Source organism: Drosophila bipectinata, chromosome 2R (assembly GCF_030179905.1).
Source record: "Drosophila bipectinata strain 14024-0381.07 chromosome 2R, DbipHiC1v2, whole genome shotgun sequence".
Taxonomy (NCBI): Eukaryota; Metazoa; Arthropoda; class Insecta; order Diptera; family Drosophilidae; genus Drosophila; species Drosophila bipectinata.
This window is the reverse complement of record NC_091737.1, coordinates 9,190,296-9,203,730: the sequence shown is the minus strand read 5'-3', so window position 1 is coordinate 9,203,730 and position 13,435 is coordinate 9,190,296. Positions and strand designations below refer to the sequence as shown.

Sequence of the window (13,435 nt, the reverse complement as noted above, 5' to 3'; positions counted from 1 at the left end):
CTTTGACAGCTAATAACATAACAGTGTTGATCTCTGTTAACTTTTCTGTTATGCATCATTAAAGCTTGATGTTATCTTAAGTTAATGACGACATTAGATCCTTTCTTTAAAAACTTTTAAAAAATGACTTATGGCCACAAAAAGTGGTCGTTGGCCCCATAGTGCGTCGCCTCAGCGACGTCGTTATCGTAATCGTTGCTCCATGTGCGATTGTTCGAGTGTGTTTGTGTGTGTGTGTGTGTGTGCATAAACAGGACCTAAAAAAACAACAACAACAAATACAAGCATCCTGGGAACAGGAGAAGCACCAGAAGGAAGAGCATGCAATGGAGTCGCAGCAAGGATAAGAGGTAGAAGAAGAAGCAGCAGCGGCAGTGGCAGCGGCAGCGGCAGAAAATGAAGCAGCATACCAGCCAAATGCTCATCCGAGGATATCATGAAGGCTGCCTTTGTTCCGGCACTCTAACTCTCAAACACACATTCCCATTCAGATGCCAACAAGCGTAGTTTCTTTTTTTTTTTCGTCCGACATGTGTATAGGTGTGTGTGTGTGAGTGTGTGTACCCGAGTCTTTGGCACCTCTTTGTTGATAGAGGTTTAGGGAATTTTCGTTCCGGGGAGTATGGTAAAAAGATCGCAGATCGTATCGATTGCCCTCACCCTGGGGCTTACATTTATGCCCAATTTGTTTGCAATCGACGGTGGTTTGGGTCTTTTGTTGTTTTTTTTTTTATATTTTTAGGGTGGGAACCGTACCCGCCTAAATAGATCCTCGAAACCAAATTAGGGGTTAGAAAAGGATAATCCAATTGAATGTGAAATGCACTGAGAAAAACAATAATTATAGATATTTCTAGTAAAAGATATATAATTATCATATGCTTCTCTTAAACCCACACCTTATCCTGGCATCAAAATAGAACTCCCTTCCCCCCATTTAACCCTATTGTTCTCCTAAAACCCATCCATCTTGCACCACCAATTAGACTCCGTTCTACTCTGTGGTCTTGCACTTTAGTCGTCCGCAGACGACTTTTATGCTGGGACGTGTTTGTTTGTGTTTTGCAATAATTAACTCAACTTAAGCTCTCAACGCTGCCGCCCTGAAAGGTATGCAACAATATTTCTGCTAGCTGCCATTGTGCTGCCGAACCACCCATCCACACACCCACTCACACATTTACACCACCCACTCAAAATAACTGGACTCGGAAGCTGCGCTGCTTTTGATTCTGCTTCTGTTGGCCAGCGGCTGCGCCGCAGCTCTGCCAAGGTGTTGAACACATGAACCGCAGGTTTTGTTTACAGCGCTCACTTGTTGTATTTGTTGTTGGTGCAGCAGCAAAGAGCTAACAACAACAAAGAGAGACAGACCTCAACGATGTCGACGCTGTTGTTGTGCGGTGGCCACCATTTTGCGTCTTCACTCGGCTCTTCGCTCACCACTTTGGGCCTCCCTGGGCCTCGCTGGGCTGCCCCCCCTAAGTGCAGCAAGAATATACCTACCGATTCCACCCCAAAAAAACAAAAAAAAAGTGCAGCAGAGTGAGTGGCGGAGCAGTTCAGTTCAGAGTGCACACGAGTCCAAATTGCTCCACACTCGGCAGAGGTGCACTCGTACTTGCTCTCTGCCCGCTAAACTGCTCTCTCTCTCAATTTCACCCGCCATCCCACTCTGCTACTTTCTCACAAACACACACACACACACTTGGACTCTCTCCGTCTCTTTGTGGTACTCACACGCCGACGCTGTGCTCACCAAATTTCTAAGCAGTGGGCAAACACTCAGAGAAAAGGGGAGTATTTAATAAAATTTTAACAGAAATATTAAATATTAGGTTGGTTATATTAATACCCAGTATGCCCCGAAAAAAGGCTATCCTCAGACTTTATGTATTTCAGCCCATTTCTCCCAGTGCACTTTCTCTCTCTCGATTGCTTTTCGCCTCTCTGAGATAACTGGTTGCCAGAGCCAGAGTGTGAGTGGTCGTGCGTTTGAGTGTGCGGACGTCTTACCCATTTGGGAGTCGAGCTGGCATTTAGTCCTTTCGCAAACGTCGCCAGTGCCGTGTCTTCGGTTTTGGTCTTTCGGTTTGCTGGCTTTACGGGTCTACCAGTTCATCTCAGCTCTCTCCACCGTGTCGTGAGTCTGGTACGCTTTTTGGATTGCGCGATTAACGGGTGCCAATTAAGGCGCGTGGTGTGCTGCGAGTCTCGTGCTGATTATTATTGTTGTTGCTTCCAGTGGGCGGCGGTTGTGTTGTGTTTTGTTGTGCTGTGTGTGGGAGTGAAATAAGTGCGAGTATACGAGTGTACCAGTACGAGTGAGTGAGTGGAGGTGGCCAAGCGAATTGAATTACAATTACAGTTGCGATTACGACAACGATTACGAATTGCAGTAATTATGGCCGCCACTTGAGGCGTGAGAATTGTGTGGGCGCCCGCAGAATTCAACAATTTACCGTATACCGTATATAGCAAGCACCCATCTTGCCACCCATCCCCGCTTGCCACCCACTATTCTATTTGAATTCCTTGGTATCAGTGCAACTAGCAACTGCCAAGTACCAAGTACCAAGTACCGTTAACCTCCCTGAACTCGAATAAAACGAAAAGCGGCAAAAGTTTTCCCAACACCACCACCAACCCCCCGAACACATCCTACCGGAGCCCCTCGGGTGGCGACCTCCCCCCCTCCCACTTCGAGAAGAAAAAGTTTTTGGCGTGGAATTTAAATTGGAAAAGTAAAATGAAAAGAAAAGCGCTCGAGTAAAAGTTAAACAAAGTGCAAAGTAAATATTAAATTAAGAAAAAGAAAGAAATAACAAACACAGGCAAGGAAGTGAAGAAGAAGAAGAAGAAGCATCACGAGGAGCAGTGAAATTTTCGGTGCAGTGCAACTGAAGAAAAGAAATTTCAGTCAGCTAGCCTGGAAGCAGGAAGGAAGTGAAGTGGAGTGCAGCGAAGAGAGTACAACGAGAGGGCCAGGAAAGGAGTGTGGAGTAAGGAGTGAAGAGAAGTGCAGAGCACGCGTCGTTGGCGGGTAGAGAAAACAACTTCCGCTTGCATCCTTCGAGCCAGGCTCTGCTTCTGCTTCTGTTCCTCTTGCTCCTTTCATTAATGCCTCCTTTCGCCGTGGCGGGGACCAAGTAAATCTCAACCTTTTGCACGCAAGACGAGGCATCGTTTATAAGGAGCGCACACTCTTGCACACTCGCCCCCGTGTTTTATTATTCCGTTTCCTTGGATTAACTCAATTTGTTGCCCCGCGTTCGCTGAAAAAAAAAACGGAAGAACGGAAGAGCAGTAAAAAAAAAGACAACAAAAAATATCCTGAAATCGAAGCAGTAGTGAGGGGAAAAAAAACAAAAGGATCCGGATCCAGGATTACGCGAACGCATAGTGCAACCCAATACAGTAACATACACACAAACACACTTACACCCCCATCCACACACACAGACACATATAGACTCCCTGGAAGAAAGGGAGCCACCAAAAAAGAGTGAGTGAAAGAGGAGAGGAGAGAGCCAGTGGCACCTTGTTTGGATTATAGCCCATAATAAATGATGGAATGGCTACCAAGAGGATTACCCAGCATCCATGCTCCGATACCGATTTGTGGTGAGTCGTTGGTAAAGTCCTTCCAAAAAAAAAACCTACATCTTTCTACACGAAGATATGAGGAGACACTAGACTGGAGGATACAGAGGAGATACATATCTTTTAGCTTATAAACCCCCACTCCCAAATCTATTAGTTACCACTTAGCCTTGCCCCTCCTTTCAATTAGAATTCCCCCCACTGGAAGGGAGAACTTTCAACAGTTCTCCACTAAAACTGTTGTCAAACCCATAAATTCCTCCTCACCGCCCCGCCAACCAATAAAATTTCAATTTCAAAGCCAAAAAAAATGCTTCGGCATTAATTGTCTCGAGTGCGTGTTTCCAAAAATATCCCAGAACCAGCACCATCACCATCACCATCATCAGCAACCCACCCAGATCCATATAGAATTTCATAAAAATAGTAAAGAGAGAGGCAATAGGTTCGTTTAATTTTCATCTATTTATTTTGACAACGAGGCTCTAGGCCGACAATTAAATGTCAACACGCACCCATGAGATACAAATCCATCCGGGGGACGGATTACCAAACAGAGGAAACGATGGGGATCACTTTGGGGAGATCGGGGGAGATCGGGGGAGAGAAACATAAACACACAGCGATCGGAATTGATTAATTTGCTGACACGCACAGCTGATGGTGGAAGTGTCAGATCAAAGTTATTTGTTTTGGCTGCCACGGCAGCTGTTGCAACAGATCTATATACCGATCCCATACCACCTCTCTCTCTTGGTATATACACATGTTTATTTATCGAAACGATCTTCGTTTTTCTTTTCTGTTGGTTGTTGTTTTAGCGCTGCCATGGAAAAATTATCACCTTGTAAATTGTCTTTCACGAAAACCGAGACCCACAAATCCCACACACCGAGAATTGAAAAGTCTCGACACGAGATTCTTAGAGTGGAAAGAGGACTATAGCTACTTTCATATGCATTTTACATAAATATTCATTCAATTATGGTCTTGGTCCATAACAGAGTCAATTAAACTTTAAATAAGATGTATCTGCATAGTTGATTTTAGCCAACACCTGGCAGGCTAGCCCGCCAGTCTAGCCCACATAACAAATATACAAAATTTTGTAATTTATTTGTTCGAAAGCTAAACGCAAAATTAATTTTGCATTTATTTTTATGGCAAATTGAATTAGAGGCAAACAAATAAACAATAAACTGGCAAAACGCATTATTAATTCCCAAAAATAATACACAATTGACTTGTTGGCCGACTGTCATTCGTTCGAAATGAATTGTTGATTATAGGAGCTGGACTATGGGTTACGGCCCTTCGATGGCCCACCGATATGTCCTTCGGCGTTTGTGTTGTGTCTTCTGGTCGGTCGGTTGGTCTAAAATCAATATTTGTTCAGTAACGGCAATAAACGCAATGAAAATCGCACTGGAATGATAATAATTTGTGTAAACACTGTTCGGATGGGGGTGTATCCCTCCTCATCCGACAATGAAATTAAAATAACAAACAAATGTTAACCATTTGAGAAGACGTCTAAATTAAGGAGTGCCCTAGTCTAAGTAGCGATTACAATAAACTCTTCGCACTTCCGAATATTTCTCGTAACCAAACACTCGAACAATTTGTATCTGTATCTTCTATCCGGCGAGCACATAAAAGTATCTCTTGCTCACACGCTCACAGACAGACATTCAATTAAAATGTCAGGCTGGCGGAGGGAGGGAAAGGAGCGGGGTCTAGGGGCTGGCAGCTGTGTCTGTTTGAGTGTTGCAACATGGATTTTCGGGGGATTGGAAATTAATGTAGAAACTCCGGGAGAAGCAGCTAAATGACAAGGCAATCCTACCAAGGAAAGACATTAACGAGCCACCTCGGGGGAATCACAGAGCCTCCAACAGATGAGTGGGGCTGGAGGTAACGTGTGAGTGAGTAAATTTGTATGCCAATTACTTAAGCAGCTCAGACAAGACAAGACATGAAGTGACCAGACCCCAAGGATTCCATCCTGCCCCCATGCCCCAGGGCCAGCACCAGGTCCAGGTCCAGGACAGTAGGGAGGGCTTCTACTTCTGGGGTCAGAGTCATTAACATGCTGTTGTCGTTTGGCAGCATTTAGGACGACATCTGCACCTTTTTCGGGACAAACTCCGCCTCTATATATGTATGTAGTATGTGGCAGGAGAGCAACTTGTGTGGCAAAGTGGCAGTGTGGCAAGGAGGGGCGACAGCTTTTGACACTAAAAAGCCAGCCGCATGCGGACACGCCCACCAGGCTAACCACAGGACGTGTTTGTGTTCCAAGGAACAGTCGGACTCATGCATATAGCATGAGGTGGAGGCCAAAAGGATGACATCAAGCACAAATTTTAATTCTACGAAAGTATTTTCCCCCAAAAATCGTTTGTTTGCTTTCTGGGAGAAAAGTTTTTTGAGAAACTTTTCATTTTGTGGTCGGCTGGCACGCCCCCATTGACCCGTAACCCTTTAAACCCATGTCTGCCGCCCATCAGTGTGAGTTCGTTTCGCTTAACCTTTCGGGCAGCTCGAGGGGTTCAAAAGGACACATTCATCCTGCCAAGAATATGTCGCCACAAAGTTCTTACAAAGTTTCTTGCCAAGGACTTTTCAATAGTCTCGACTCCTTGGTGAATAGCAATCTAATCTAATTTGAACAGGATATGCGTCGAGGTGTTGAAACGATCAAGGATTAAAAATCCTTATTATTTGAAAGTTTAAGATTCTTTTAGGATTTTGGAAAATCTCCTTTTCAGTTAATCAGATTTTGTAGCTCATCTTGTACTTGCCTTTATCCTTCGTCCTTGTGAGCCTGGCTAATGTGCTGACTGCTCAGACTCGTGTATAATTGAAGCTGTTTGCGGTCCTGCAGTGCTTGCTTTTGAGTATGGGAGTATGAATATTAAAACTTAATTTAAAATCCATGCCCCCCCTCCATGCTTCACACAAAAAAGGACTCCTCGTGCCACCCGAGCTGGCTTTTAAGGAAAAAAAGGATAAAGCCAAGGCGCATTGGCTGCAAGGCGTTTGCTCGAATCGCGCAACTGTACAAACAGGAGCGGAAATAATGAAGGAGCTGTGTGGGTGGGTGGTAGCTGTGGGTGGTTGGAATGCAGGAGCTGAAGAAGTGGTGGCGGTGGAATGGTAACCATGGTGTCGAGTTGTGGGACAGGGGCGATGTGAAGAGCGAAAAACACATTTTTGCACTTTTATAGCGCAACATCTTTTGTGCACAGACATCCTTCGTCCTTCGTCCTTCAACCCAGCCCTACCCATCAGCTAAGCCCGCCCATAAAGACAGACAGGGGAGTAGGAGTAGTAGGAGGATGCTGCGGGCATGCGGGCGTGGGCGCGGACGTTGGCGGTGGCGGGTTGCGGGGGTCTTTGGTGTGCCTTTAATAAACCCACTTTATTGTTTAGAGCCCAAATAAAATAATCCCCTTAAATGATGCCTTCGCATAATAGACGCCTTGCCAGCCATTCTGCCTGCTGCTTATTTTACTGCCTCAGCCCGGCCCCGCCTCCTTTTTATCCTCTTTTGGCCCGTCGCCCTTGTCGTCCTTGGCCATTCGTGCCGTGTTTCTGCTTTGTTGCCTCTCCATGGACAGTGGGATAGATCTAAGATTTTTTCACAAAATTATGAGAATATAGGAAGAGTTATATTTAAGAAATAATAATAAACCTTAGGACTCTTTAAACAAAATCTCTTTATTTTTCAAAGAAAATTATTAGTATCTGGCCCACTGTACTCCTCTGGCTCTGATCCTGCGACTGAGCCGGAGCATTTGCGTTAGCGTCACTAATGATGATGATTTTGTGGTAAAACGTTGTGTTTGTGCTAATCGGGACAATATTATGCGGCAGTAAAAAGTAAATGACTCAAGACGAAGGAAGCAAAAGGACGAAGGTAGCTGAGGGTAAGAGGGCAACGGGGGGTCAGGCGAGACAGGCAGAAGGATACAGACAGGACTGGAGGGCGGGGCAGCGACAGCTGGCGGAGGCGACACCGAGCAACGCCTTTCACTGGAAAGATAAAGAGAATCAACAGCAGCAGGAGCATAGTAGGTCCTGGTGGCTGGTTATCCTTCTAGAAGGAAGAAAGACAGGAGCAAGCTAAGCCAAGAAAAGGCGGCCACAACATGGTTGCTGCTCTATGGCTGGAAAAAAAAAAAAAAAAATGCGAAATAAAAGGATCAACTGCGAGGGCAAGGGTGGCCAAAGGGCGGGGCGTGCAAAATGCGACGGGTTTGGCCCATAAAGGACAACAACCCACAATGGCAACAAACGGCCAACATCCCTTATCCCTCAGATGAGAGGTGGTAAGGATACTGTCTCAGGGACTGGGACCAGGAGCGGGTCTCAATCCCCCTAAATCCGTCCAACATCCGTCTCGACTTGCCCGAAAAGCTGACTGCTTGGCTGACTAATGCGAAAAATACGTAATTGCGCATAAATACGGGATTAACAAAGTGCTCGTCGTCAGTTGTCGCCTTTGCTGGTCCTGGTCCTGGTTTTGGTTCTGAATAGGATTGTGTGGATTGCTGGGAATGTGGTTTCGGGATGAGAAGATCGTTTTGTTACAAAAAACCACCCTCTGTCCACCAAAATTAGGCATTTCAATGCATCACAAAGGATTCTTAAGAACTTAAAGGAACTTAATCTGTTTTTATGACTTGTGGCGATTAAATATACTTAGTTTTGGATTAATATTTTATAAACAAACTAATTACACTTTAAACTAATCTCTCTCTTTCTTTTTTTTCTGATTGCAGGTGAGTTTGGAAAGCAATTTAGTTTGCACTGCTATTAGTTTAACTGGCTCTGACCAAATGTCGTTTACTGTAAGTATCATCCGAGCCGCAGGCTGCTAAAGGACTAATTGGGGCCAGTTGCTGGCTGGTGCCTTTGAGTTACAAGATACACGTACGACACTTTCCCGAAAAGGACTCACACAACAAGGATGCGAGTATCAGTACCGCACACGCACTTACACTCACTGTCAAGTGGTTTGCTCTCGCCAGCCACCTAGCCACCTTGCATAGCCATCTTCAAGCGTCCCCGCCACATCCTGCCCTGCCTCTACATATGTAGATGGCATCCTTATTCATTTCCTGGTGTCCTGATGGCATATGGCTGCCATTTTTAGCACTTGAGCCAGTCTCTGTCTCTCTGTACTTCATTTTTTGTTGAGAACCCCCCCTTTGCTTGGAGAATGAATTTACAGATTTAATTGGAAATGCTTTTCAAGGGTTCTCTTTATCTTCCATTTCTGTACTTTTTTTTTTTTTTGGTCCTTTCTGAGGAATTCTAGAGATTATATGGAAGCATTAAGGAGAAGCACCCTCTCACCTGGTTACTTGGTTACTGAATAGGTGAACTTGCTTCGGATGGGGAGTGGGGCTGTCTGTCTGTCCGCCCCACGAGTGAGGATGAAATTCCAGTTATGACCGCCTTGAATGCGTACTGCACTTGGAATGCTATGAAGTTGTGCATTTCTTGCGCGCGTGCTGGGAATTTTCAGTGTGGAATTCCTTCATTCTGGCCATGCCTTTAGACATTGTGTGTTGTATCCTCCATCCTCCAACCTCCAAGGGGGCAAGACACTGTCCGGGAGACAAGAAGGAAGTGCAAGTGGAAGTGCCAGTGCCACTGCCACTGCCAGAGACAGAGGCAATGGCATTATCCTTTGTGTTCGTGATTCCTGGCACTTGTTTATTGTCCGCATATAAAGGGAGCAGTCTCCACAGTGTACAGTGGGGAGTGTGTGTTTTCGGGCCGGAATGTGACTGCAAACTATTTAAATTGTGTACGAATGCGAACCGAAAAGTTTGCAAACATTTTTCTTCTGCATACTGCATCCTCCTTTTGGATGCGGATCCGTATCCGGTTCCTGTTCCTCATCCTGTTTTTACCTCGGGCATCTTCTTCCGTTTCCACTTTTCTGTGCGTGCCGGAATGTTGTGAGGCGATATTTGCCGTCTTGTAGACAAAATTGCTGAAATGCCTTTGCTTTTCCAATTAATTAAATTGAGAATACACTGCCAAGGACAGGGTCCTGTCGCCGTTTCAGGATTCTATCCAGAACTAAAAAGAATATTAGTCCTAATTATAAAACAGAATCAAGTTCTAATTATGAACCCTGGCTACCAATTTGCGAAATGAAATTCGATTCTTCGTCCTCGTCAGCAGGATGTGATGGTCGAACAGGAACTTCCAATGCCCGATGATGCATGGAATTATTATGCATATTTATTGTTGCTTTGTTTGCTTAATAATATTGTACACAACCCGATATATCCACCATACAGGCGTGGCAGGGGGGCTGGGGGCCTGTTTCGGGATTTTGGAGGCGTGACCGCAGCCGTTTACATTGCTCCCAATTTTCGGGAGGAGACTGGGACTGGGCCGAGCCACCTAGCGATCCTTTGCCCATCCATGGTATCCATGGTGTCCAGCCTGGGCAGTTGTGGTCGGGTCTCCGTTGGGGAAACTCCAACCGCAACAGACCAGCAATAATTAATGCATGAGCTGGCGCAACGGCTACGGCTACTGCTACTCCTGCCAAACTAACTAAACCAGAGTCCTGTTCCCAGCTTCCGGCCACTTCTCAGGCTTGAGTGGGCCAACAAGGAGAGAGGGAGGTGGAGTAGGCACCCCAGAGGCAGCCCACCCGCCTTTCATTGTTGCCCGCCGGGACGGAACCAGGCTCGAGAAGCACCATAGTCCCGACAGTACCGGCAGCAATGGCAAATAATTGCATATGAAACCGCACGAGCTGTTGACGGCCTCCTCCTCGGCTCCGGCCTGGTGCAGTGCGCCATCGGTAGCCGCAGGACATGCACAGGATGGTGGTGAGACCGTCAGAGGAAGGAAGCCGGTGGGGTGGGGCGAGGGGGGAAATGGAATCAAACCTAATTTATAATTCATTTGTGCACCACACGTTGTCCGAAGCCTCCAACTCCTCAGCAAATTGCGAAAGTAAATTAAGCTCCAAGATTCCGAATAGCCGAAGGATTTGGATCCTGATAGAGAGTCCTTGCTTAGTCCTGGCTGCCTTTAGAGAGAAAAATACTAAACACAATATACATTAAAATCATTGAAGAGTAATTATTTGTATTATAACATGTATTAGGCTCCACTTAGTACTCATTATGTCCATCCCTGTAATCCCATTTCCCCAAAGTCGTTCTGCGAATAAAAGGTCACTAGGCTGGTGGAAGGTGGGGGGGTCACCGTTTTCGCATTTGATTTAATTGTGAATGTATTTATTAAATAAATTATTCATGGCCAGGGCTAGTGCACTTCGCCATGTGAATGTGCTGTGGCTGACCTAAACATGTCCTGGCCACAGGAGCGCCGTCACCGTTGCAGGGCACACCAGGACACAGTTCAGAGAGCAGGAGGAGGTAGAGGAGGTAGATGGAAGGTGGATCCTGTGTTCCGTTTGCCACTGTAATTAGTTGTGGTGGAATAATCGCATGCGAGCGACCGGCGTCCACCGGCGACATTTCTCTGTGTGGCAAGGAATGTTTGGTGGTTTTGGGAGTCCATCCAGCCCCTGCCTATATTATATATATATATATATTTGTGGAGAGTGTATGTGTGAGGGGTCAAAAGGGCAGTGGTAATGGCATAAATTCGGAATGAGTCTCTACGAATTTTCCATAATAAACGTGCACTGACCGGCTGTGAGGCGGCTGTGGATGGAAACATGTGTTTATGTGTCCCAATAATGGAGGAGGATATGGACCACTTGTGGTTGGGTGGTGCGGGCAGTTGGTGGTGCTTGGTGCTTGCATTTTGGCCTTTCTCCCAATCGGTGACATTTTAATTTACCCAAGCGAGAAAACCAATTTTGTTGCAATGAACCAAAATGCAAAATTTGACAAATGCCACAAAACAGCAGCAGCACCATGGCTAGCACTATAGAGCATTGTTTCTCTGCATAATTTATTCAGCATTTATTTATTGGCAGTTATGATTTGCATTATGGTCTGGGGGGCTGTCTATGGTCTGGGGTTCTCTCTTAATTGACTTTACAAAATTACATTTGCATTTGACCAAATTAACTGAAATGAATAAGCCCTCCCCTGCCCCTGCCCTCTCAATTAGAGCTAATAAATGAGCTATAAGTCGGCAGGATATCAGCCAGGCAGGCAGGCAGGGTTCTAAGCCTGAAGGTTAAAATCGATTTTGTGAAACGGATTTTAAAGGACTCGAAAGCTCTAAAGCTTCCCAATTAGGCTCTGATTTGAGGAATAATACGACTAGACAACCAAAGCCAAGTAGTCATACCTGAGAAAAGGCTTTAAAATCCATATCCTGCATCCATATCCATATCCTCTTACGTTTTGTTGAAAATTGGTGTGCCAGTTTTTTCGGGTCTCTGAGAGGCTTTTAGTCCACAAATTCCGTTTGATGGACTATTGCAAATTCCTGGCCGCTTTAATGGGCACACTGTCATACTGACAGCCGGAAAAAAGAAGAGGATATAGAGGATACCATACCATGCCATGCCATGCCATATATCGTTCCACCTCCCATGGCAACCCATGGGAGTCGAGTCTTGCGGTGCTCTCGTGTCAGTGCGCTGATTAAATTCGGCAAATATCGCTGATGCCTGCAAATCGCCGCTCAATGCAAAGCAGTCACAGGACTCTCCTCTCTCTTCATCTACATCTACATCTATGTATGTGTGTGTAAGTGTATGTTTGCTGCAGGGTGTGGCAACTGAGTCAGGTTCGAAACTAGAACTGGGATAGATCCGGGGTTTTGCATCTCTGGGGTCTGGGACCATGTTGAAGTACACAAAACCCATGCAAACAAACAGGCATTTCATGGCAAACAACCGAGTGAGATGGCGAGACTGTGAGGTGGTGTGGTGGTGTGGCGATGGGAGCAAAAGGACCCCCTACTATACACTACATTTCCATAAGCCCCCCCTGCCATCCTGCCATCCTGCCTGCCTGCCTGCCATCCTTCTCTAAAGCCCACAGGCTGAGTTGGGCAAACTGGCAAATACGGCCAGCCACGTCAACGTCGGCATCATCGTCATCGGCATCGAGGAGCTTTGTTTGGTTTGTCCAGGGAGTTGATGGGTTTGGATGGGTTTGGGTAAGGTAGGTCCACCTCTACCACTACCATCCTCCACCCAAAACTCATTCGCATTCGCAGTCGTCGGCATTTTATTGTTCTAGTCGTCCGTCGGCAACATCGATGTTGGTACTACTGCAGTTTCGGGCATTATTTCGGTTTAGTTTGGTAAATACACATGCACCATAGCAGCAGCCATCGCAGTACAGGCAGATGCAGATGTGCATCTCCATCGAGGCCCCCATCCTCCACTCTGGTTCACCCTTCGATACCCTTTCATAAACGACACAAAACGCTCTAAACCGTGAGCTTATGCACCAGACGTTATCATCATGATGTTATAGTGGGAAAAGCCATCCTGATGATGATGATGATGATGATGATGATGATGGAGGCAGTGATGCAAATGCATTCTTCGTTGCATTTTTTCTTCATTTAATAAAAGCTTTCAGAGTCCTGGATGGCTAGATGGCTGGATAGCTGGCAGGACCTCGTAAATAAATAAAACCTTACGCAGCAATAAGACCAAGACCAAGACTGGAGGTGATAATATTTTTCCAACCGCACCAACCGAAATGTTTTTCTTCACTTTTCTGGAATTGTTTGTTGCTTCTCTTGGATGTGGAATTCCAAATATTTGCTGCAACTTACGGATGGGAAAAAAAACCCTCTATAGTTAAGACCAAGGAGCTTTAAGGTTCACAAAGGACGAAGCCATCGCAAT

The 13,435-nt window shown here is 45.7% G+C and overlaps 1 protein-coding gene across 6 annotated transcripts in view; it reads left to right on the top strand.

The window, feature by feature from the left end:
- Positions 1 to 13,435, top strand: part of px (plexus) — a 60,850-nt gene that overhangs the window by 42,911 nt on the left and 4,504 nt on the right. Inside the window, exon 1 of one of the 6 annotated variants that reach the window (XM_017235221.2) lies at positions 3,502 to 3,624. The exons of the other annotated variants lie outside the window; for them this stretch is intronic. Coding sequence (XP_017090710.2) covers positions 3,567 to 3,624 — 58 coding nt within the window. The 5' untranslated portion in view covers positions 3,502 to 3,566. Of the gene's footprint in view, positions 1 to 3,501; positions 3,625 to 13,435 lie in introns of those variants that run through there. 6 annotated transcript variants of the gene reach the window in all.